At 42.2% G+C, this 26,711-nt stretch overlaps 1 protein-coding gene across 5 annotated transcripts in view; it reads right to left on the reverse strand.

The window, feature by feature from the left end:
* PTPRA (protein tyrosine phosphatase receptor type A) overlaps positions 1 to 26,711 on the reverse strand; it is a 164,100-nt gene that overhangs the window by 8,402 nt on the left and 128,987 nt on the right. For all 5 annotated transcript variants that reach the window (XM_043478397.1, XM_043478396.1, XM_043478395.1 and 2 more), the window contains 11 exons: positions 22,660 to 22,750; positions 20,505 to 20,581; positions 11,889 to 11,925; positions 7,615 to 7,712; positions 6,199 to 6,318; positions 5,206 to 5,372; positions 4,578 to 4,713; positions 3,756 to 3,905; positions 2,499 to 2,592; positions 2,106 to 2,182; positions 1,482 to 1,616 (listed from right to left, as the gene is read on the reverse strand). In XM_043478397.1, the coding sequence (XP_043334332.1) occupies positions 1,482 to 1,616; positions 2,106 to 2,182; positions 2,499 to 2,592; positions 3,756 to 3,905; positions 4,578 to 4,713; positions 5,206 to 5,372; positions 6,199 to 6,318; positions 7,615 to 7,712; positions 11,889 to 11,925; positions 20,505 to 20,581; positions 22,660 to 22,750 (1,182 nt within the window). The remainder of the gene's footprint in view (positions 1 to 1,481; positions 1,617 to 2,105; positions 2,183 to 2,498; positions 2,593 to 3,755; positions 3,906 to 4,577; positions 4,714 to 5,205; positions 5,373 to 6,198; positions 6,319 to 7,614; positions 7,713 to 11,888; positions 11,926 to 20,504; positions 20,582 to 22,659; positions 22,751 to 26,711) is intronic.

Consider the following 26,711-nt stretch of genomic DNA (forward strand, 5'->3'; position numbering starts at 1 on the left):
AAAGAGCTCATCCCCCAACTGGCCTTTGTTATGCAGGTGTACACTTCCCGCAAATCTCTCACCTCATCAGTACTGTTATTAATGATAGATAGAGGAAGATGGAAGATCTATTATGTATGTTTGTTGATTAGGTACATGATACAAATCCAGGAAGAAAAAGCACTCAAATTTAAATGATCAAATTTGAAAAAAATCTTGACAAATCAGAACATCAGGGTAAGCAGATATGAAGCCTTTACCAAGGTTAAAATAAACAAACTGTCCAAGTACAGAATGGGAACGATGTGGTGTGGAACAACTAACATAAAAAATGTGTTTAAATCCCCACTCCCCAGTCCCAGTTCAGTCCAGCAGCATCCCTACGGCAGCTTCCTCTCTGCTTTTGGCTTGCTCATTTCTAACCTGTCCTTCTAACTGCAGCCAGAGGGATTCTAAAAAACTTACAAATCTGAGACTGTCAAGGGTTCTTAAACTGCTTTACAAAATTCAAACTCTTCACTCTGGCTTAGGAGGACCTTCTTCCCAGGGCCCGTGCTGGCCTCTTCTGCTTGTTCTCTCGATTCTGCTCACTGTTAAGGCATCACGAAGCACCCATTTACTGCACTGGCATCCACAGCAGAGAGAGTGTGAACATAATAAGCACTATCTGAACACAGACTGGGCCACTCTGTAATACTGGGAGAGGTGGGGTGGGAAGTGGACAGAGAAAAAGCGACCCCTGAGATTGAACGTCCTTAGCAGAGGCTGCAAGGTTCTGACTCAGGATGGTGTCTGAGATTTCCTAAACTGAATGTGAGCTGGCCGAGAGGCCTCTAAGGTCCCTTTATACTCTGAGTTCACTGACAATTCTAATTTTTAATCGACTCAGGGCTTTTTAAAAAAGATTTCCTTGTTATTGACTGTTAACTTGTAAGTTTCTTGCTTCTGGAAAAAGAAAAAAGCATGTGGCATATAAACAGGTCTATAAACAGGTCAGCAAATATGCTATGGATCTAGCTATTGGATACATAGGAAGAAACCATAGTATTAATTTATTCTCCATATTAAAAAGTAAGTTTCTTGTTTTTATTTCTCAAATTCTATTGTTTCCTTTGGGCAGTCAGCAAAGAGGTGATCCATCTTCCCATCAGTCTTCTAGTTAATTTCTCTGGCTTGGAAGGCTCCTTAAGGGACTTCACACAAGCTCTGATGGAGCTGCAGTCTGACTCTGTATCCCTCATCTTGCTAGCTCTGCTCTGCCCGTGGAGGTGGGGTATAGAGGGTACAAAGCTATGCTTGGGGAGACCATATTTAGAAGAGAAGTGAGAGGTTTGGGAATCGAATGGAAGCTCAGACCAGTCCTGAGAGGAGCTGACTGTTCAGATACCAAGAGGCTGGGCAATGGCTGTTTCATTAATTTAAATCAAAGAAAAAACCTCTGAGCTCCCCCATTGTACCGCCCCTAATCTCGTTTCCCATAGCCCAGGATCTTTTGAACTCACCTGGCCTCTCTCTTCCAGTTCTGTTAGCATCACGATAGAGCAAGATTTCCACTCCCAAATCATTCGCCAGAAGTCCTCAATTGTGTGGAACAGAGGGCCCTGGCTGGCGATGTAGGAGTCCTTCTGCCGGTACCCCTATAAAGGCCAGGTCAATGTGAGATGAGATATGAGTAAGATGGTTTGATCAAGGAGGGGCTAGTAGAGAAGACAGGCCACTGGGCTTGGGAGGGTGCTACCTAGAGGCAAACAAATCCCAAGCAGAGCTCCTCTTTGGTCAAGGAACAAATCTTGGACGGCACACTGGTTTCCTTGTATGAGGGTGACGGAAGTGGGGCTGGGGCTAGGATGGAGAGCAGGAATGGGAAGGGCCAGAGGTTAGTGTTTTTAGCCTTTGGTTTGCGCTATGAACTTTTCCTTCCAGCTCTTACATTGGTGTTTACCCTCTGGTACCCCACCTTCTACTCTTGGGGGCTCTGACTGATCTAGTACACAGGAAGGGTATCAGTTCTGCATTTGATGACTGACTCAAAGACCATCCTCTCAAGCAGTGGGAAGGTAGCACTGCAAAGCCCAGCTCAATCTCCATGAAGTGCTGGGAGCTCAGGGGACACTGCCACAACTTACATCAATGAAGGATGCATTCACGTAGTCTGTGTTCTCCTCACCCCTCTTAACTGGAATGATCACTCTGTTGAATTCATCTGCAAGAAGGACAGCAGCTTGTGGCTCCCCAGCATCACCTGTCCTCTCCTCCCTCTCTTTCCATCTATCCCCGCCTCTCCTTAGGCTCTGAGCAGATGTAATTCCAGTTGGGTAACAACATGCCTATTCCTAGCCCAGGAGGCAGAAAACGTTGGCCTTCACGCTGTTTGCAAAAGCCACTGAAGAACTGGGAGCAGTAAGAGACAATGCCATCATTCTTGTCTCCAAGCTGATCATTAGCTAGTACAGATGGCTGAAGGGTTAACGGAAAGGGGGATGGGCATTAGGGCTTTGGGGTTGGGAGAGGGCTCTTACATGGAATGATCTGTAAAACCCTATTCTTCTTCATGTTGGCTGGAAGGTTTCCGGTCCGCATCTTGTCATTCTGGATTTTGATCGATGTTAATTTCTGAATTGGGATGGGGAAGGGAAACATTACTGGTCTCAGTTAACTGAACTTGACAAGACTGTGTCTGTTACTGGACCTGCATCCAGGCCACAATGGTTGCACACTGCTTATCTCATCAGAGCCCTGACCTCCATTTCCACATGCTCTTATCAGAACATTGTTTTTTCAACTTTAGTATCAGTGAATAAGACAAGAACATCTGGGAAACACTGCTTTCCCGGGCAGGCCCTGTGGACCACTCTGGGATTTACTTGGCCTGGCACTCTATAATCCTGGAGCAAGGAATCTAGTGTGCCCTCCCTCTCTGCTGTTCTATTCCCAGAGGCTGTCTTACCTTCTTTAGAAAAACCTTATTAAAATATATATCTTCCCTTCTCCTGATTCTAAGGCTTCTTCCCAATCTTTGCTACTCAAAAGTGTATCCCATAAACCAGCAGCATCAGCCTCACCTTGTCAAATATGCAGAATCTCAGGCCCCAACTCAGAGTTGCTGAATCAGAGCTCTGATGTAACCTCTTAGTTTTAGGAGTGCTTATGGAAAGTGGTCCTCCCCGTCCCAACCCAGAAATCTCTTGCTTCTGGGAGCACTTTCATTGCTGAGAGTATGACACATCCCATAAGTGTGTTTATTTATTTTTTTCATAAGTGTGTTTAGAACCATTGTCTATTCGAGTATGGCAGGGTCAGCAACCTACGGACTATGAGCCAAGCTGGTCTACTGATTGTAAATGAGGTTTTATGGAAACACTGCCATGTTCATTTGTTTACGTGGTATCTATGGCTGCTTCTGTGCTAAAACAGCAGTGTTAAGTAGCTGTGAATAGACCATATGGCCTGCAAAACCAAAAATATTTATTCTGCAGAAAAAGTTTGCTCCTGCTGTTCATTGTAATTACCTGGGAGGGGGAGCTGGGGGACTTAAAAAAAAATACCACTGCCTATTTTTGTTTCCTCACCCACTCCCTAAATGCAACCCAAGTGATTCTAACATGAAGGATTGAGAATGACTAGGGTATGAGTAACGGGCCACAGACACACCTCCCTAACTATCCACATGCCTTGATTTACCATTTGTTGGTAAATTCAAAAGGAGTCAAACATTCTGTATTCCGCAGGTCACACAGATCGTTCATTCTGAAAGAGACAGTTCAGCTCCAACTCACCTTAAACTCCTCCTCTAGTCCATTGTTGCTGGTCCCTGGGATTTTGTTATAAATTTTCTGCAGATGTGTTTCTAGAGAGGTGACTTCCAGTTCTGTATCCCCATATAGGTAATGCTCCAGAAGGGCTTGGTATATGAAGACGTATTGCATCTGAAATATGGATGATGCAGAGTTCCTAGTTACACACTGGTGGTGCCGGAGCACTCCCTCCCACACTCCTGTTTCACTTCAGTCCACTTCTTTGATCCCAGCACAGATAAAATGATTTGCTTTTGTCCAAATTCAAGGAAGCAGGACTCAAAATGCCTGAGTCCCTCTAGGGGTGCTTAAATCTGGGAGGGAGAGTCCTACTCTGATGCTTTCCTGGAGAGAAGGACAAATCCAATCCATTCATTCATCCATATACAGAGCATAGATGGACAGACTGAGGGGCTGTCACATCCCAGTGACACACAAAGCCCATGCCAGCCCCCCTCCCAGTGCTGTGCCCTCTGCACCCCATTCCCTAACCACAGAGTTGATCACACTGCTGCTCCTGGACCTGGCTGAGCTGTGTCACCACTCTGGGGCAATGGCTCTTCCCTCAGGACCTGTTCCACATCCGTAGGGCCTAGTGCAAATGACATCTGCCCACCTTCCTGACTCCCCAAGGCACACCCTTCTCTGTGCTTCGTGTTATTTTACTATATAATTTATAAGGCCCTTTGTCACACTGTATGATGATCATTTACAATAACCTGGGAGACTGAGTAATCCATGACGTGGGTAGATGTTTTGGTCCTAATATGCCCCCCACCTTTGCTTCACATACAAATCACTCACGTCTGTTTGCACCATCTGGCAGCGCTGTGCCCGGATCCGGCTCACAAAGCCATAAACGTCCACTTTCCGCTCTGTATGCATCATGTCCAGCATGGCATCAATGACGACGAAGGTACCTGTACGTCCTACACCCGCACTGTGGCCAGAGAGCAGGAGTATTACTGGGATGGCTGGGATGCCTTGGGGGAACACAAAAGGAGGGGGCAGCACACGCTAGAGCTCCTTCTTCAAGCCTTAGATTCTAATTCTGTATGGAGCAGAGCTGGGACTCTCATGGAACCAACAACCCCACTGTATTGTGAACTCCTTACCTCGCGTTATCAGGACCAGGGACACTTAGAATGGTCTGAAGAGTCCACGTATACAAGGCAGCACTCAAATTAGCTTACTGGCTTCATAGCAGTGGTCCCCTCACCCCCAATCTTGGAGGACTGCCCTTCCCTCTTTCTTCAAGTGCTTTCCACCCAGCACCAAAACTTGAAGAGTCTCTCTGGCTGCTGCTCTGGGGCCCAGGTAGTTCATCTGCTCTGTGCCAGCCTCCTCAGCCAGGGCTCCTATGCCTTCCCTGCTCTCAGCGTGGGAACAGAATGTGGTATGAGTGGGGAGCCAAGGGTCAGGCCACACTGACCTGCAGTGTACCACGATGGCCCCTGCATACTGAGGGTTACAGGCCTTCACCTTCTTAAGGAACTTGAGCATGCCAATCGGTGTGAAAGGCACCCCAAAATCTGGCCAGCTGGTAAAGTGGAATTGAGTGATGAGGCGCTGTGGCTTTCTGTTGGTCACGTCGCCCACCTGTGAATTGAAGAGATCTTGCGTGTTGGCCCTGATACCCTGGGGTAGGGCAGCACCAGGGGAAGGAGGGTGAGGCTGAAGGGGCCAGGGCAGGCTGTAGCTGTCACTGACAATGGGGAAGTGAAGAGTAATAAACTTTTAAAGAAAATAATTATCCTCCAATTAAAAATAAATAAATTTTAAAAAAATTAAAAAGAAGAAAAGTTTTAACCATGGACAGAGAACCGTCCCATGGGATAGTCAAGGCTGTTACTATTATTCATTCCTATAGACATGGAATGTGAAACTCAGAGAAGTTAAATGATCTGGTTATGGTCCCAGGATTAGTAAAAGGTAAGGTCAGAACTAAAGTGCAGGTCTCCTAATTCTTGGTAAGCTCCCTTTTCACAGCAGCACGCTGCCCTCAGCTGAAGGCAATCTTTGCTCAAGCCTACAGGGTCACTCTGGAGGGTCAGGAGTAGGGCCCAAATCCTTGATGTCAGGAGTCTTTGGGGTAAGAAAGGAGGAGATGAGTCAAGAACCGAAAAGATTACACTACCTCCTGATGCACCCAGTTTATACCTAAGATGACCAAACTCCACCTCAGTAATACTTTTTCTCCCAGTCACGAAAATGTTCCTCCCTTGGCTTTGACCAAAAGGGCAAAAAAAAAAAAAAAAAAGATAAATCCCGAGAGCCTAGATCTCTGATTTCAGAGTCCAAACATACTGCATACTCAGTGATTCCTGACCACCCTGAGTAAGAGGGGGATGACCCAGCCTGTTCTGCCCTCTTAATGGTCAGCAGATCCTAAATGAGAACCAAGAAAGGAGGCAGCAGACAGTACCTGTTGAATGCAGAACTTGCGCACTGTGTAGTCCACCAGCACGGTCACATCCTCTACTGACACACGGATATTCCCGTAAGTCCAGCAGCCTTGGTCTGGCCAGTACTGGGCACACTTACACTGGAAAGGAACAGACATGCATCCTCCTGACTTCAGGCCTCCCACCCCTAGCAGATGCAAAGGGCCCTAAAGGAAAGGACCACAGAAGCTCAGACTGAAATCCTCAGAAAGCCTTCTGGCCTCTTCTCTCACCTCCATCAGCTGCAGACTTTAACTGTTTCCCTTTTTCCTTTGGCTGTGCCATGCGGCTTGCAGGATCTCAGCTCCCTGACCAGGGACTGAACACAGGCTACAGCAGTGAAAGCCTGGAATCCTAATCACTATGCCGGCAAGAAACTCCCTGTTTTAAGTTCTTCAGTTTCCATCCCATTTAGCACAATCTCTTAACTTAGGCATAGCCCCAGCCATATATTTCCTCACTCTTTCCCATCTCTAGTCTCTCAATTTAGGGCAAATCAGAAGCCATTTTATGTATAAAATCTGTACTTCCACAATATTCCAGAGCACAATGGTCGTGCTCTAAGGGCAAGTCCACTGATCCCCTGGAAAGAGCAAGCTGCTATGAGGAAGTCACTAGGATGGATTTATACAGACTGCAAACTTGCCATGAGAGGCCCAAGGCCTTCTCTGGGGATTAGGCCTTGAACAGCTCCCAAAAGCCACAGGTAGGGATGGAGGAAACGAACTTAAAGTCCAGCTCTAAAGCTAACCCTCCTAAGCTGATCAACACACCCAACAGCCCAGTGTGGGAATCAGGTTGACTCCGGTGCCATCCTGGAGAGAGACTGTCATGAATTGGGATTCCTCTCTGGGGCCTAATCCAGGACTCAGGATTGGTGCTGGCTGTGGCCCAGTGATGGAGCTCACTAGGCATGGACTTAGCAGTCACAGAAAGAAAAGGGTCAGTCAGAAGGCTTGTCTGAAGGATCAGGTCAGGGGTTCACATTTCCTTGGGCCCAAACAGCTCCCTCTGCTGACTCGGGAGGAGGGACAGAAAGAAAACAAAAGCAAGAAACCCAGGAGAGTGTGGGACAAAGAAAGCCAGGGGAGAAAAGCCTCACTGAGGCTTTTCCTTGGTTAATGGTCCAAGTCCTTCTTCTAAGATGTTTTGGATCTAAGGTGAGTTGTTTGGTTACCAGACACAGGGTGTGCCCTAGGAATATTCCTCAGGTCATCGAAGGCTTCCAGGCCACAGTAAAATGTAATGGGCACCCTGGCCTGGATTCTGTCTGGATGAATGGACTGGCACAGAAGCCAAAAAAGGTGGATCCCTAGGCTCAAACACAGAACACACCAAAAAGCAGTCCCTCTGTTCGTCATGCCTGTATCAGAGGCCATTCTAATTTCTCCACTCACCTCCTTTCTCTCCTTCAGATTGGTCACCATGACAATAGTAGCTGTGTTTTGTTCCCAGATCATCCTCCAGAAATCATTTACCGTTTCTTCCTTTGGTCCTACAATCCCCAACAGCAAAGATGAGAACACAGAGCAAGAGGAAGAAAGATGCTGGGAAATTAGGAACATTCATTCCTGATTTTTGGAAGCCTGTGCCCACATGTCCCCAGTTAAATATAGAATCCATCTACCCATCCACCCACCTACTAACTGAACATTTCCACCATGTATGTGTCAGGCACTTCAACAGGAAGTGAAGTGGGGGTGTGAGGTTGTCAAAATAAAAGAGAACACATACAATGTTTCCCAAGGATACTACAGTTGAGGATTAGGAATCATGACTCCTACTGAATACCAATGTTAAGGGCGAGATAGTAAGCTATGTGCTTTGTATCTCATTTACTCCTTACCATGGTGTGGTAATTGTTAGTGGGTATTGTTAGTGAGACAGGTTGGGTAAATTGCTTAGGCTGAAATTTAAAATTTACTTCCTATACAGTCTTTTCCAGAAAGCCACTAACAGGGCATAAATAAAGAAAAAAGTGGGATGTAATATAGGACAGAGACTAACAGAATCCCCAGTGTACTGGAAAAGGGAAGGTTCAGGATAATTATTCTGCTAGAGGCTAAAGGACAATCAACCCAGAATGGAATGAAAGAAAGAAGGTTCTAGAAGGATCCCAAGAGAAAAACTTAAAAAAATTAAACCTCATGTATCTGAGGGTACCAAGAGAAAATATGTATTTCCAGCAAAGAGTTTGGAGGGGAAAAAAATCAGTGCTAGGTATACATCCAAAATTAAGTGAATAAGGAAAAAAGGTAATTATTAACACTTGGGAAAGAAGAAAACCAAAAACTGTATCCAAAAAAAAATCATATAATACTATGTGCTTTAGCTGTGAATAACACTGGCATAGTAATAGGAATGTAAATAACAAGTATTATCTTCACTCCAAATTGTGATTTAACTCCACTAGGAGAATAGGGAAAAGGGACACGTCTGGGTGTGATGTAGTTTGTAAGATTAAATAAACTATGTAATAATATAATAGGGCTTCCCAGGTGGCGCTAGTGGTAAAGAACCCGCCTGCCAATGCAGGAGACGTAAGAGTCGAGTTCGACCCCTGGGTGGGGAAGATCCCCTGGAGGAGGACACAGCAACTCACTCCAGGATTTTTGCCTGGAGAATCCCATGGACAGAGGAGCCTGGCAAGCTACAGTCCATGGGGTCACAAAGAGTCAGACATGACTGAGCTATTCAACAGCAGCAGCAGCAGCATGCATTAGTATAAGAAGAAGTCAACAGATAAAAATGGTTGAATTAGACTAAAAAGGTGAAGATAAAATTTTGAGGGGAGAACTTGTTTCTGTAGATCTTGTAATACTTTTTAAGACTTTCTTCAAGAAATTTTGTACTCCCTTTGGTAAAAAGAGAAATATTAAGAAGAGAAACAAATCATGTCAGAAGTGGACACATGCCAGAAAGATGTATGAGGGAAATTGTTTCACTGCCTGGTAATGTTAGGAAAAATCTCCCAAAGGAGGTGACATCTGAGCCGTATGTTAGGACAGATAAAGCAGACTTGAGTTTAGAAAGGAGGCATAGGGAGAAGAGGCATTCCAGGCGGAGGTGCTGGGGGCCAACAGTGTGAGACACACACGGGCTGAAGGTGAGCTCACTGTGTCGGCGGTGTGGAGGAGAGAAGACGAAGCTAGAAAGATAGATGAGGTACCAGAATCTAAAGAGCTGGAGGCCAGTTCTTCACAAAGGCTTGCTTTATAGATAATGAAAAATCATTATAGGCTGTTCATGAGAGTCTGACAAAAGTTTTACATTAAGAAAGGTCATTCTGGTGGAAGAAATGCGAGGAACAAAGCTAGGGCCTACAGGGATCAATCAGTGAGCTACTGCAACACAACTGGAAAAGCTGAGCGCAAGGTCACGTGTCAGAGGCCGGTTTTGGAGATAGAAACCAGAGGACTTATCATATTTAAAGTAAGGGACAGGTAGGACATCTGGATGATCCTAAATTAGGCTTGGCAATTAGGTCTCCAAAGAAGTTATGAGAAAAAGCAGCTCTGGGGCTGAGGAAGTCACGTTTCAGCTTCTGATGCTGAATCTAAAGAGTTTGTGAGAGTATTCAAGTGGAGGGGCACAAAGTTAGTTTGAAAATGTGGCTCCAGAGCTCAAGAGAGGCAGCAGCCCATCAAACAGAGGTGGGTATCAGATGAGGTCTCTCAAAGAGGAGGGGAGGTGGGGAGTAAAGAAGGGGTAAAGAATTCCGTGTAAACACAGAATGCTGGGGATCTTTGAGCATTACTCAAGTTCAGACAGAACAAAAAGTCGAGGAGGCAGAAGAATGGACAGAAATGTGCCATGAAAGACAAGAATGGAATTTCAAAGAAGTAGCCATCTACAATTTTCAGGAGAAACTATATTTAAGACACAGAAAGAAGAATAACAGTAAGAGAGAGAATACTTAGAAAAGTGAGAAAAATCAAGAGAACAAAATGTCTGGAAATAACAGAGTTTCAAGGAGAGTGAAGTTCTGTGAAGTTCAAGAGGGAGTCTGAGAAAAGGCCCACAAGGAAATCAAAGGTGACTTTAAGAAATATTTTAGCATCAAAAAGGCACCATGACAAACAGAGGAAGAGACTGTATGTGGTTGTTGGTGCCAAAATCACTGAGTAGGTGGTAGCTGAGCTGGGCCTTGGAGAGTGGCCCTGAATTGACAGATGGCTATAGAGGGAGGGAAGTGGGGCTTGGTTAGGCAAGGGCCAGTCCCTGGTGGGAGACTGCAAGAGCAAGGAAGACATAAGGCTTTTCCTGATCACTCCACCTTATTTTACCTCTATCCCTATTTTATCATGCTCACAGTACTGTCCAACAGAACTTTAGGTGATGATGGAAATGTTTCATATCTGCACTAATATGGTAGTCTCCAGTCACTATGACTAGTGTGACTGAGGAACTGAATTTAAAATTTTATTTATTTTATTTTGGCTGTACCACATGGCTTGCAGGATTGTAGTTCCCCGACCAGGGATTGAACCCATGTCCTTAGCAATGAAAGTGCAGGGTCCTAACCACTAGACTGCCAGGGAACTCCCTAAAATCTTGTTTTAAATAGCCACTTGTGGCTAGTAACTACTGTATTGAACAGAATAGCCACTTACCAAAGTTTCTGTTTATTTTGCTATAAATTTTCCTCTAGTGGTAAAGAACCTGCCTGCCAATGCAGGAGACTTAAGAGATGTGGGTTCAATCCCTGGGTCAGGAAGATCCCCTCAAGAACGAACTGGCAACCCATTCCAGTATTCGTGCCTGGAGAATTCCATGGAGAGAGGAGCCTGGGGGCTACAGTCTACAGGGTGGCACAGAGCAGGACATGACTGAAGCGCTATAGCACAGCACGGCATCCTCTATCAACTAAAGGCTCCTTAGAGGCAGAGATCACACTCTATTTTATTCCTGTACATATTCCCATCACCTAGGCCAGTACGTGGCACATAATAAATGGTCAATAAATATTTGTTGAATGATTAATTAAATGGGCTCTGACAGACCATAATAACATCAATTACTTTACAGTGTTGCAAACATCAAGATATTTTTTGCTAGAATCCTAATGGTAAGGACACTTATTAGAACTTTAGGCTGTGGAAATGTGTACAGAGTATGTATAGCACACTGGCTCCCTGATTTGAGGGTTTTTAGACCACTTATCTGTGAATAATAGTAGAGCTCAGGCCCATGAGTGGGAGGAGAAGATGAGTCAGCCTGGACCTGTGAGTCTCCAATCCTCTTTAGAGACTAAATCCAAATTCAAATTCTGAGCAGCGTGGTTTGAACCTAAGCTTCCCAGAGGGCCCCAAGACAGAGAACCTCACTAGACTGTGGGGGGTGGGGGGGTGGTGGGGTGGTGTGTGTGTGGTGTTCTCCAGTATTTTTTATGACTGTGGGGGGTGGGGGGGTGGTGTGTGTGTGTGTGTGGTGTTCTCCAGTATTTTTTATGTACATATAAAAAAGAATTTATTTCAAAGGACCCCCGGGGCACTAAGTCATCAAGATGAAGCCCCTTAGTTACAAACCTGCAAGGTAGATTGCTTTTCTTTCAGGTGGTAATAATTACAGAAAAGCTAATACATTCTGTGTAATCTATTCAGCATGTGGAAGAAAAAACTCAAGCCCATTCATGGTTAAACCCAAGAGTAAAAAAATTATCTTATTTTACCTTGTGCAGCAATGAATTTGTTCTTTTCCTGGTAGCCCTGGGAGTGGGGTGGGGGGAAATAGAGGAGAAAAAGAAAGTGAAAACCCAAAAATGGATAAGAATGAAATTGCCCAGACTCCCAACCAGTTTACAAAGCCTCCCTTGTGAAAAGGTCCGGGCAATTAACCAGAATTTCCATTCTTGAAATTTTCAAGGTATTGATGTTTGAAACATCAAGCTTTAGATGTTGTTGTTATTTAGTTGCTAAGTCATGTCTGACTCTTTGCAACCTCATGGACTGCAGCATGCCAGGCTCTTCTGTCCCCTACTATCTCCCGGAGTTTGCTCAAACTCATGTCCATTGAGTTGGTGATGCCATCTAACTATCTAATCCTCTGCTGCCCCTTCTCCTTTTGCTTTCAATCTTTCCCAGAATCAGGGTCTTCTCCATTGAGTCAGCTCTTCACATCACATGGTCAAAGGATTGGAGTTTCAATATCAGTCCTTCAAATGAATATCCAGGATTGATTTTCTTTAGGACTGACTGGTTTGATCTCCATGCAGTCCAAGGGACTCTCAAGAGTCTTCTCCAGCACCACAATTTGAAAGCATCGACTCTTTAGCACTCAGTCTTCTTTATAGTCCAACCCTCACATCCGTACATGACTACTGGAAAAACCAAAGCTTTGACAATACAGACCTTTGTCGGCAAAATGATGTCTCTGCTTTTTTTTTTTTAATTTCTAATATGAGTTTATTGTCTCTGCTTTTTAATATGCTATCTAGGTTTGTCACAGGTTTTCTTCCAAGGAGTAAGCATCTTTTAATTGGATAGCAGGAAGCAAAGCTTACATGGTCTAGGCAGTCTTCTTAAAGTGAATTATTAATGAACGCTAGTATAAGAACATCCAAATAACAACTTGGATTTCCACCAGACACCATCCAGTGTGGATGAAAATTAGGATTAGGGTTAGGGTTAGGGTTAGGGTTATAACAACTACTAGGCTAGATCCTGTTCTGATGCTCTCTCAGCTGCTGACAATCTAAGTCTTAGTGTTAATGGATAGGAAACTTCCAAGTCAGAAGCATGTGAGGCTGAGCCCACACTAAGAAGGTAAAAGGTCTTTTGCTTGACGAGGCTTCACCTAGGTGCAGAAGATTTCTGGGAATAGTCCATGGGTATGGTTAACAGCTCCCAGGTGTCTGACAACAGGGTTCTCCTTTATAGGAAGTGGGAGACAAGCCAAGCAGCCTGGGGACATCACTTAATAAGATATCATATATTATCATATATATATATCTCAATAAGATTTATATATCATATACTGACCCATATATATAGAATCTAAAAAGATGGTATGGATGAATTTCTTTCAGGGCAGCAATGGAGAAAGAGAACAGACCTATGGACACGGGGGGAGGAAAGGGGAGGAGGGAGAGGGTAAGATGTATATATAGAGTAACATGGAAATTTACAATACCAATGGGATAAAATAGATAAAATAGATAGCCAATGGGAATTTACTGAATGACTCAGGGAACTCAAACAGGGGCTCTGTGACAATCTAGAAGGGTGGAACAGGGAGGGAGATGGGAGGGAGGTTCAGGAGGGAGGGGACATGGGTATAACTATGGCTGATTCTTGATGTGTGACAGAAAACCACAAAATACTGCAAAGCAATTATCCTTCGGTTAAAAAAAAAGGTAAGGATCCTCTAAAAAATTGACACTAGCAGTAACTTTCTTCTTCAGTATTTACTGTTTAGTCACACACCTTTTCAACCTCATTGTTTAAATGTAGTGTTCACTTGAGAAGTCCTAGGTAAACGAAAAAATTATTTGATTTAAAGATTGTAAATACCTCTGCTTCTTTCAGACAGCATTAAGATGGGCAATGAGGAAGACAGTTTCATGGATGGGACACCATGCCACACCAAGGTGATGATGTGAAATACAAGTCTGCAAGGCAGTGGCAGAACTGCTTCTCAGCACTGGAGAAAGTTTTAGGCCTCAAGATGGAGATGTTTAGAGTTAACAAGAAGCTTGTTAAAATTTTTATTTAGAAGAGCAATTTAAGTTTTTCCAAATGTTTTTAATCATTAGAAGATGGAAATTGATAAAACCTTAATTCAGGATGCTGCACTTTGGTTACAGCACTAAACATGTAATTAAAACCGAGAAGTTCTTAGATTATGTTAAGCTATAATATATCCCTGCTCCAGGAGAAGTAGCTGCCAAATTCTCACTGGAGTGTGTGGGTCATGAATAGCTTAAAAGCACAGTTGGAGGGCCCAGCTCCCAAGTGCTTCCTGTTCCATCTTCATTAGGAGTGTGCTATATATGCCCCATGAAAACATGCCTACATAATGATATGGTGACATTGCTTAACCAATAAGTAAAACTAGAATGAGGCCGAACTACTGATCTTCCCTGTGTTATGTTCAAGGGAAAGAAGAAATGTGGCTCCCGAGTTCCTGAGACATCCTTGGATTCTGAAAGTCAAATGCCAAGTTGGCTCCATGTGGCATCTACATTTCTACCACTTTAAAAACAAAAACAAAACACTTCTAAAAATCCTCTAAATACTCTTAAGACACCTAAGAGTGAGGAAACTGGTCTCACTGGTCTCTCCTAAGACTTCAGGCGGGAAGCCCAGCTGCCACCTGTTGCACTGTCTATTTAATCTTCTCTTGTTAACAATGTCAGGTTCACTTTGGACCTTTGTAGTCTCCAAATCACAGGTCCCAACCCCTCCCCAACTGCTGCCACCATTGCCTGGTACCTGACACCACTTCTCTTTAAGGTTCACATGTGACCTGGGTTCTCTTGTGTGCACAAAGGGCTTGGAAGTGATTGCCAGGACTGGGAATGGGGAGTAACTGCATACTGATAAGAAGGTTCTTTTTGGGGTAAGCAAAAAGTTCTAAAACTAAGAGGCAATAGCTAAGAGGTACAGCATTTCTCTTCTGAGGTGATGAAATGTTCTAAAATTGGCCACTGCTGCACGTATCTATGAACAGACTAAAACCAGTGAATTGGAAACTTTAAGTGGGTGAAAGTTATGGAATGTGAATTACATCAATAAAGCCATCCTAGGTGGTGTGTGGTAAAGAGGCTGCCTGCCAATACAGGAGACCTAAGAGATGTGGGTTTGATCCCTGGGTCAGGAAGATCCCCTGGAGAAGGAAATGGCAACCCACCCCAGTATTCTTGCCTGTGAAATCCCATGGAGAAAGCGGCCTGGCAGGCTACAGTCCACAGGGTCACACACAGTCAGACACGGCTGAAGCAACTCAGCATGCAATGGAAGCATTAACTTGGTAAACTTACTAAAATTCAAGGAAATCTATTGTTTTAAATGTCTGAATTACTGTTATATAACACTTACCAAACCCTATTTTTTCTCCCAACATGATTGAGGTATAGTTTATATAAACTTACCTTATATACCTCAGTCATGCTGGGAGAAAAAATAGGGTTTGGTAAGTGTAACTGGCAGCCCACAACAAATGGCCTCAATGTGCTTCAGCAAAGGCTGCTGTCTGACCCTCCCAGTCCAGAGCACATGTGCTCCCTCTTTCCCACTGGATCTCTCATCTGCATTCAACCCTGCTGCCCACTGAACACCTTCTCCATGCTCTACTCTTTGTCCTCTGAGATGCTCTTCTCTCCTGGTCTGTCTCACTCACGAGTACCTCTTGCCCAGTGTGCCTTGGCAGAGGTTTTTGGACTCTAGGATTTACTCTTCTGTCTCTCCAAATGGCTTTGGAATCTCTCCCCTGAGCTCAGATCAATGCCCAACTACGCTGGGTACATCCACATGGATCACCCTATACTTTTTTTTTTAAATACAAGAAAGGTACAGGTTGGTTTTCTTTCCCCATAATTAAATTTTCACAGCATCTCTCCAATCACAAGTATTACAAAAGAAAGTGAAAAAAATAACATTTTACAGATTTTAGACTTATCTTCTGCATTTAGTTCAAATCTCACCATCTTCAAAAAACATTTCTCTTGCAAAACTCATCAGCTAAAAGTTCTATCCAGGCAGTAGGAAGATTGTCTTTGCTAGCCCATGGCAATTCTTCTCCCATTTTCCCTAACCAGTAAGGGCTGGACAGCAGAATGAGGCACAGATGGTGGGGGTGAGGGGAAGGGACACAAGGGCTAATTTCCCCTAGTACAAGATGGCATCTGAAGCTTGATGGACGAGCACAATTGGAGAGACTTGAGGAAGGGTCCAGGCCCTGAATTCAGTCGGAGTCACGGCTGGTAGTGGAGGAAGGGGAGGAGGAGTGTTGCCTGCCATGCTTGTGGTGTTTCTGCTTCTTTTTATGAGTGTTCTTCATTTTCTTCTGCATCCTTTTGTCTGTCACCATTCCTGGTCCTGCCATGCCAGAAGCCAATGGATTCACAGGATACATGCCAGGGGCAGGTGGTGGGTAGGGGCAGGGGTAGGGACCTGAAGGTTGGCATCCTGAAGACCCTGGTTGTGGCACAGGATGACAGGGCCCACAGGGGGAAAAGCTGGATTCCCCTGGGGTCCTCCTGGGGGAGTGGGAAGGGGGCCTGGAGGAAAGGTAGTGTTGGCAGGTGGTGGATGAGCAGGACTGCAACCGCCAGGGTGCTCAATGTCAGGCAGGTGTGGATGTGGCCCTGGCTGCCCAGCACTGGGATTTCACATGTTCAGGTGTTTCCTCCAGCTCAGGTCAACATACTCTACAGAGTATCACCCTATACTCTCTCATATATAATCGATCACCATGTCCTACTAAATTCTACCTCCAAAGTGGTTTTTACTTTGATAATTCTTCTCCAACCCTTCTACTCTCACCATTCAGAGCCTGATACTATAAAGCATCTAACTGGCCCCTCCTAAGTCCATGTTGCACACAGTAACCTGAGTGATCAATATTCAAATGTGGCCATGTCACTCCTTGTCATTAACACCTTTCAGTGTTATCCCACTGCCTAGAATCAAAACTCAGCTGTACTGAAAATTTGCAGATATTTTAAGGTAGCTCAATCAGCATCCAGTCCCGCCCACTAACAGCCTGACCTTCTTTCTATAGAGGCTGAGAAACTAAGAGCTGAATTCCCCACACTCTCTTGCAGCTCTGTTCAGCCTAAGAACTCAGTTTCTTCCTAGCAGTCCCACATAAGACTTAGGATAGAAGTGAGTAATGTGAGATGCTATCTGTGCTAGGAAGATGTAGTCTCTGGGCAGGCATGGCAGTGGAAGCATTGAGTTCTTCTGTAGCACCTGCCCAGGAGTTCCACTCCGAGAGTCATACGGGGTAGCAGGGTACATCTATGGCTGCTCTGTTCCTCACTGAACATCACCTTGCAACTCTCCCACAGATTTTGTAAGCTACCTAGTATCTAATAATAAACCCCTTCTGCTTAGAAGAATAGAAAGTTGACAAGGTTGTCTGAAACTAAGAACCCCAACACCCAGCTAACACTCAGTGCCTTCTGAGACTGAGCTCCTACCAATCCCTCAAGCCTCGTTCCTTCCCACTTTGTACTTTATAACTAAGACGGCTGTTTCCAGTCTCTGACTTTACTCATACTTTTCTTTTTGCTTTAAAGTTTCTACCTATATTTCTTCTCTTGAATACAGACTTACCCTTCAACATCCAGCCTACTGGATCACCAGGCTGGCTGAATGTTTCCTTAAGTGCCAAAGAATCTGGCAGTATCTCCTTCGCACATGTTGCACACTAAAGATAATGATCTACCTGTAGGTAGATCACACTAGGGACTACATCCTACCTCTGTAACCTCTGAGCCTATCCCCAGTGCTTACCATACAAAAGGTGATCAAAAAATGTTGACTGAATTGAATAAACCTAAATCTTCTTTAATCCCTGACTCTTACTCATAGTTCACCGCAGCTTTTTCTTGCGTTTCTACTTTCACTGAATTTGTAAGTGCCTCCCAATTTAACCTCTTCATCTAAACTTTCATTTCACCTATTAATAACCTCCAATAAACACCATGGCATTATAGGATGCCCTACTGTGAGCTCCAACTAAGCATGGCCAAAGCAGAAGGCATGTTTCCTTTTAGTACCTTGCTTATTATGACCATGAACAGACCCACCTTACTTGCTTACTAGTCTTCACATCCAACTTAACTTTTGTCTGTCTTCACCTTCAATGTGGGAAGGATCCAAACTGGTTACAGTGACAGACACTGCTGATTACTAACTCAAAAGCTATTCCTCGTCATTCTTCCTTGCCATCAAAACCATGCTTTTGTTCGGACATTTACCTTCTACTGGCCTGGAAGATGACAATTCCTCAGCCCCAGAAGGGTAAATCAAGATAATTCTCAATGCCTTAGCCAGTGATTAGAGAGAGGGTGTAAGCATGTGATCCGATGCTGGCCTGTTGGCTCTGAAGGGCACTGTACTGGACAGGCTTCTGAGAAAGATCATGCTCCTGAATAAAGAGAAAAGCATATGTACAAATCTTCCACCACCTCCTCCTCTGTGTTGCTTGCTGTGTGTATAAGAAATGTATGGAACTGCTACAGCCATCTTGTGACCAAGAGACACTGCCAACAGGATGAAGACATCTGAGTAGAAAGATGGAAACACCTGGTTTCTTAAGGATGTCACTGAGTCACAGACTCAGCCAACCCTGGAACTGCTGTATATTTGCTTTCAGATTATATGAGAAGTAAATGTTTCTGTCCAGACCAATTTTAGTTGAGTATTCTGTTAACTGAAGATGGAAACATTTTGACTAATACTGCTATACTCTTCCATATAACATTAAAACTCAATCTATTCCTCCTTACCTGTTCATCATAATCATTGATCTAAATTCTGGGAATCTTAGCTGGTTACTAGCCTTTTTCCATTTTCCTTATCTACCACAGCAATCATTTCTCATAGAGTTCTTTTCCTTCCAACTATAAACATATGACCATCCCTATGAAACATATATACAGGAATTTCAGCAAATCCACTCTAGTGAGGATGCCTGCACTGCTCCATTTCTGAACTCCATCTGATAATCTATTTTTTAGCCACAGCCTCTTTTCTTCCACCTTTCTCCTTTTTTATCCCAAGACTGTTCTTTCAATTTGTTGAAACCTCGTCCTTCATCTCTTCCTTTCTCCACTGAACCTGAAGCCCTTAGATGACTACTTAAAGCAGCAACTGACTTCTCTAGTCCTTTTATCTGAGTTACCAAATGTTTTCTGCATATCACCAATCCTAGGTACAACCGGAGAAAATTACACAACTGAGGCTCTTATACATCAATGATTTCCATCTTAGGTAGGTGCTCAGTGCAGCTAAACATGCTTTTTTCCCATGCCCTTTTCAGTGTTCTTTCTTAGTGGTCTCAGTACTCTCATGTCACAGTTCCACCCCCCCTTTTCAGCAGATAACCTTGACTTTACTTCTCAGAAAAAAACAGATGAGTTCTTTCAGCTTGATTTATTCACACCTACAAACCAACTCTATCTATTCTATATTCCTTTACCAGCAAATTCAGAGGGAAAACATCCTTTTTTATGTTCAACACTAATCTATCAGCTTTAAAAAAAAAAAAACAGCACTGTGGTAAAATATATACAACATAAAACTGATCACTGCAGCCATTTCTAAGTGTACAGTTCTGAATAAATAAGTTTATTCACACTGCTGGGCAACCATCACCACCATCCATCTCCACAACATTTTCACCTTCCTAAACTCTATACCCATTAAATGATAATTTCCTGTCCCCCTCTCCCTCTAGTCCCTGGCAACCACCATTCTACTTTTTGTCTTTATGAATTTGACTACTCCAGCTACCTCATATAAGTAGAATTAGAAAATATTTATCCTTTTGTGACTGGCTTATTTCACTTACCATAATGTCTTCCAAGTTCATCCATGCTGTAGTATATGTCAGAATTTCTTCCCTTTCTAAGGCTAAATGATATCCCATTATATGTGTATACCACATTTTACCTATTCATTCTTCCACTGATGGACACTTGGGCTGCAATCACCTTTTAGCTATTGTGATTAATGCTGTTATGAACACGGGTGTACAAACTTCATCAATATTCTCTTCATGCTTCAGTAGTCAGGCTTGCTCTTTTTAGCTCTCTTGCTTACTTTCTCTCTTTTTTTCAAACTCCCTCTTTACTGATTCCTTCCTGTGAGCCCATAAAATATACTCACATCTCTCATACCATCTCTATAAACATTCTCTAAATCACCCTAAAAACCTCCTTCCAATTTCAGCTCTTCTCTCGAAGCAGACACGACTGACCAGACTTATCTGGAGTCAGATATCCTTGTCCTGTTTCCCTACATTCACTGTAGATGGCAAGGTGTGATTCTGTTCTTAGTTATCCGAATAAGCTCAATAAAGGATCCACTCACTCCTACCGTGATGTATACATTTAGGTTCTAATTTCTGCATGGGGAAATTTTGATGATGATGACAGGTAAACATAAGAATACATTTTAAACTATCTTGTTTGATCTTTAAAAAAATTTTTTTCCAATCTCTTAAAAAAATTACCCTCAGGGAAAACTTGTAATGACAAGTAATCCTCCTTACATGCAGCTGGAAAAGAGCCAATGGTTAGTCGAGGTAATAATGAGAAGAACTCAAAGTTTCTTACATTGATGAATGAAGCATTGATGTAATCAGAATCTGGAACTCCTTCAACTGGTGTCAGATGGACTCGAGAGTGGTCATCTAGAAAAAAAAAATTTTTTTTTCAATTAAATTCAATTTTATTTTTCACTGGTCCCAACGCAACCAGGCCAGTTGTGACGATGTAGAACACACACCTGTATAAGCTGTCACTGCAGTACTATTACAGCAAAAATTCAAACATACCTCAACCATCATTATGGGACTAAGTTAAATAAACTAAGATATATCCATAATATGGAATAGTAAGCAGATGATAAAAAGGAAAGTGAATATTCCTGTTTCTTGACAATTGCCAATATATTAGCTTTGTTTTTATTTTACATTTCTTTATATTATAGTCGTTTCAGGTACACAACATTATAATTCAACATCTGTAATGACTACAGTGATTACCACAAGTCTAGCTACCATCCATGACCATGCAATAGGCCCCTCTCTTTCATCCATTTCACCCACGTTCAACCCCCTTCCCCTCAGATAACCAATAATCTGTTCTCAGAATCTATGAGCTTGTGTTTGTTTTGTTTTTTAGATTTCACATGAGTGAAATCATACAGTATTTATTTTTCTCTAATTTTCTAAGGTAAGAGCAATGTATACAGCATACCAGTTATATTAAAAAATATATACACATTTATACACAAATAAGATGACAAAAGTATCTGTAAATGGCTAGTACAGTGGTCTCTAATTATATTATGCACCCAAAAATACACCAGGACTTTTTAGAAGGATGAATTTTAAAAAAAGCAATTATAAAAATAAAGCAAAGTTCAAACATTTTGCTCGCATCCCACTGGATTATGCATATTCTATTCTGGAGGCCACTAGCCTAGAAAAATGCCCATTAAGTTATAGATAAACAGATTCATAATGACTAACTCTGGGAAGGAGTTATGAAGAGAACTCTAAATTGGAATTTCTTTGCAATAAGCAACAAAAAACTCCACAACAACCATGCACTTCCTATCTGGTCTTAGTGAAATTGTTCTCTTTAACCTCCTAGAAACTTTAGGCCTGCCACAAAAAACCTGGTTAAGTACCCCAACTGACTTGATAAGCACCTGGGGATGCCTGGGGAGCCATAAAGGCTCTTTCACTCTATTCTTATTACCCAAAGTTTTCACTCTATTCTTTTTTTTTCATTTATTTTTATTAGTTGGAGGCTAATTACTTTACAATATTGTAGTGGTTTTTGCCATACATTGACATGAATCAGCCATGGATTTACATGTGTTCCCCTTTCTGATCCCCCCTCCCACCTCCCTCCGGGTCTTCCCAGTGCACCAACCCTGAGTACTTGTCTCATGCATCCAACCTGGGCTGGTGATCTGTTTCACACTTGATAGTATACTTGTTTCAATGCTATTCTCTCAGACCATCCTACCCTCGCCTTCTCCCACAGAGCCCAAAAGTCTGTTCTATACATCTGTGTCTCTTTTTCTGTCTTGCATATAGGGTTATGGTTACCATCTTTTTAAATTCCATATATATGCATTAGTATACTGTATTGGTGTTTATCTTTCTGGCTTACTTCACTCTGTATAATGGGCTCCAGTTTCATCCATCTCATTAGAACTGATTCAAATGAATTCTTTTTAATGGCTGAGTAATATTCCATGGTGTATATGTACCACAGCTTCCTTATCCATTCATCTGCTGATGGACATCTAGGTTGCTTCCATGTCCTGGCTATTATAAACAGTGCTGTGATGAACACTGGGGTACAAGTGTCTCAGATCTGGTTTCCTCAGTGTGTATGCCCAGAAGTGGGATTGCTGGGTCATATGGCAGTTCTATTTCTAGTTTTTTAAGGAATCTCCACACTGTTCTCCATAGTGGCTGTACTAGTTTGCATTCCCACAACAGTGTAAGAAGGTGCCCTTTTCTCCACACCCTCTCCAGCATTTATTGCTTGTAGACTTTTGGATAGCAGCCATCCTGATTGGCGTGTAATGGTACCTCATTGCGGTTTTGATTTGCATTTTTCTGATAATGTCACTCTATTCTTATTACTAGTCTTCCCATGATCAATCACCAGATTCTTTCCATCCTCAGAAAACCCAACTACAGGTGCAGTTTCAGTTTATATCCCAAAAAATGCTATAAACACTCACAAGGCAAGATGTTTACATATCGATTTTTTTCCTTGTTCTCCTCCTTGGAGGCAGCTTCACAGGTGGCCTGGATAGGACAAGCAGGGAGAGCCTAAAAGGTTAAGAGAAATTACAGGAGTTATTCATAGGGATAAGCACCAGACATGCAAACCGCTGCACCATACTCTGACCTGGCAGCAAATTATACCTTTTCTTGGGGAGAAAAAATGTGCCCACATGGATAGCTGCAGCCTAATAAAGACAGTGCACCCCTCTTCTAAATAGCTTCTAAGCTACCTAGCATCTGAATGCCCCTTCCATTACTATAAACATGCTCTTTATATGATTTCTATGTGGTTAGGGGCCTATTACAATGCTGGATCAAAAGGTACCTCCCCACTTACTGTATATAGGAGTGGGGGGCATAACTGAAGGGATGGGCCATTTATACCCATGCTGACCACCATGCAAAGTTGAGATGAATTTCAAGAGTAATCCACACTGGAGGGGTCTGCATGTTCAGCTGGGTTAGGGGCCTGACAAGAAGGTATGGCAGCCCAGCCTCTAGCATCATGTGGATAAGGCTGGTGGGTGAGATGGCATTCACGGGGATGCAGCAGTTAGGATGCAGAGGACTTGGATGATGTAACATGGAATCCGCAGCAGTTTTGGAGCAAATGTAACTTAGCTGGCACTGGGAGGTATGGAACAAGTATAAATGGCCTGATATAAGATAGTCTGGATTGCATGAACTTGAGCAAACTGGGCAAAGTTTCTCATAAAATTGGGATAATAATATCTGCTACACAAGGAGTAAATAAGATAATCTCATCTCTGGCATAGAATAAGCATTCAATAAATTAGTTTTATAGGAGTAGAAAGCTAAACTTTATTATTTGAACTGTTTTCTTTTTCTATGTTCTATATATTCAAAACTAAGAAAGAAAAAAAAAAGAGTTTAAAATTATAACCTAGACAACCTTCCTGATAAGTGATTCAGAAATATGTTTTACAAGCCTTAAAAATATTCATATTCTTTAACCTAACAACTCTGGATCCTAGTCTAAATAAAAATCTCAATGCTCAAATTACTTAATCATTGTTTAGAATGACCCCAAACTGAAAACAACCTTAGTATTCAGCAGTAGGGGAATAGTTAAGTAAATTATGGTTCATGTGTTACTTTTCATTCATTCTTTCAACAAATATATAATGTGTACCTCTTAGGTACCAGGTTAGGTACAGAGCAAACAGTGGTAAATCAATCACATACACAGCTCTTGCTCTCATGAACAATGCAAACTTGTGGGTGAAAGATGGATATTAAATAAAACAAATATAAAGTTACATACCAAGGTATATGCAATCAAGGAACAGAATATTACTAGACAAAGAATCAAAAGCCCAAGAAATATCCCAGTACAGACTGAGGGTAGGTCTCTATGAGGAAGGATGAGTATGGAAAACAGTGTTCCAGGCACAGAGAAGAGCATGTGTGATGATGATCCAGAGGCAGGAGAATGCTTAGTTTGTGTGGGGAAATAAAGTGTCAATGAGGGTGTTAGGCAGAAAGTGTGGTTGGTGGGAATGGCAAGAGGAAGTGGGAGGAGATTAGTTTAACAAGGTTAGATCATGTATTTCCATGTAGGTCCTTTAATAGGAAGTCTGAGTTTTACTTTAACTGCATGAGGAAACCATTTAAAGTTTTTAAATTGCAGTTCATTCTACATGTTAAAGAACCACTCTGGCTGCTGCATGGAAAATGGGCTGGGAGGAAGGCAAGTATAGAACGTAGATAGATGATAGCACAAAGAAATTGTTGCATTTGCAATATAGCACACCGTTACTAGATTTAGAGATGGAATGAACAGAAGGTAAGTTGGGGAGAGAAAGAAACAGGAATGAAGGATGCTTGCAGGTTTCTAGCTTGGATAATAATAATAAAGATTAAATAAAGGAAATGCGAGCCTAAAAAGAATCAATTTTGTCAGACAGACACAAGACTTTTATGAAGGAGCAAATATATTTCCTGGGAACCAGCAGTATAGTGGTAGGAGAAACTAAGGTGAAAGACCACAAGATAACAAGAATCATCAAAGTCTCATAGTCCATCTACCTTCACTTACTCAAGAGATTTTTTTTTCACAGTTGAAACCCTAGAGGTCCTGCATGTTATTTTCCTAAGAAAAGCAATTTATTTAGACTCAGTGCTGTCAACACATTAAAGCAGAAAAAAAGTTTCCTGGGCTGGAAGATAGGAACTTCCCAATTCACCCACAGTTTGCATTCTCTTCACTAAGATAGGCTAGATTTCCACAGGTTTCCACCTTGATGCAGGGTAGGATGAGACAAGATTTTAAAAGCCCTCACAACTAATCATAAGGCATTACTTTTCCTGTACATCTCTTGTCTAAAATGATGTAGAACAGATGCAGAGACAACAAGATTCTTGAAAATAATCCTAAAGGTCAGTAATGACAATGACCACATCTCAAGAGTCCTGTCAGCATCCCTAACTCCCCCAGTTTTGATGAAGAAAAGTCAGGTCTCCAGGTCAGCTGAGGCTCCAAAAAGGAAAGTTAGGGAGAAACAGGAGCCACTGTTTGACAAGAGAAAATAAAAGGTTTCCTTCAGAGAACAAGTGCTAGATGCAAAATGTTACACTAAAGAGCTGAGGTCAACAATGAAAACAAGGGGAATCCTACTTCTTTCAGTTTCTACTCTGACAATCCAAGCCTGGAGAGCTGGACAGATGCAGCTAAACCAGAGACTCTAAGATGTTAAATGCTCCACAAACAGGAGGTGGCATCAAAGACCATTTCATCCCTTGCTTCAGCTTTTACTGGATGCAAGGCTTTTTTTTTTTTAGTGTCAGTTAAAAAAATTTTTTTCTTCAATTTTTACATTTATCTTTTAAAAAAGTATATCCACCACCCAATTTAACTTATAAAGGCGTTCTCTTTAGGTTCTTCCTCATCATGTCTTCTTCCTTCTCTCACAAGTAAATTTGGAATTTTGTATTTATTATCCCTTTGCTTTATTTGTATCCCAAACATTCTGTATCTGTAAAAAATATATTTTTTGTTGTTCAATCTATTTTTTCTTTTTTTTTTAATAAAAATGGAATGATTATCAGTGGTGACTTGCTTTTTTTGCCCAACATTACATTCCTAAGATTCACTCAGGTTGTTCCATGTAGTCGAAGTTCATTCATTTTAACTACTTGGTAGTCCTTCATATTTAGTCCATACCAACATTTATTTTTCGGTTCTCCTACTGATGAATATTTGGGTTGTTTACAGTTAACAATCTGCTTTGAGCACTAACTGTGTTTCCTCATGCACATGCGCATGAGTTTTAGATATGAGTATGAGTAACCTTACCAGAAGAGGCCAAATAGTTTTTCAAAGTAGGTATACCAATTCACACTCCCACCAGCAATGTGAAGTGTTCCAGCTGTTATGTATCCTCACCAACACTTGCTATTATAAGACTTTAAATGTATCAATATAGGTTTAATTTACATTTCTCTGATTATTATTAATTATTAACCATCTTTTCACAGTTTACTGGTTTTTCCCCTTCTGTGAAGAACCTAGTTGAGGGTTTCCCCATTTTTCTACCGGACTGTTTCTTACAAATTTGTAGGGAGTTCTTCATGTGTTCTGGATACTCAATATTATCAGTTGTGTTACAAGTTTGTTTGTTTTTTTTTAACAAGTTTGTGGCCTGTCCTTTCATTTTATGTTATCTATTTATAAAGAGAAATTCTGCATTTTAATGTAGTCAAGTTGATCAACCTTTCCCTTTATAAACATTTTAAATCTTAAGAATGCTTTCCTATGTGAGATCAAGGTATATTTTCCTACATTACTGTCTCCACATTTTGTCCTTTAAATTTCAGTGTTTACATCAACTGGGACAGATTTTTGGTATGAGACAAGAATTCAATTTCATTTATCGCTATGGGGTTCACCCAGTTGTCCGAGCACTGTTTACTGTAAAGACCCTCCTCTCCCCCTGTGAAACTACAACAGCATTTGTCACCAATATGTTTTCCTTTACACATGAAT

Source organism: Cervus canadensis, chromosome 10 (genome assembly GCF_019320065.1).
Source record: "Cervus canadensis isolate Bull #8, Minnesota chromosome 10, ASM1932006v1, whole genome shotgun sequence".
NCBI lineage: Eukaryota > Metazoa > Chordata > Mammalia > Artiodactyla > Cervidae > Cervus > Cervus canadensis.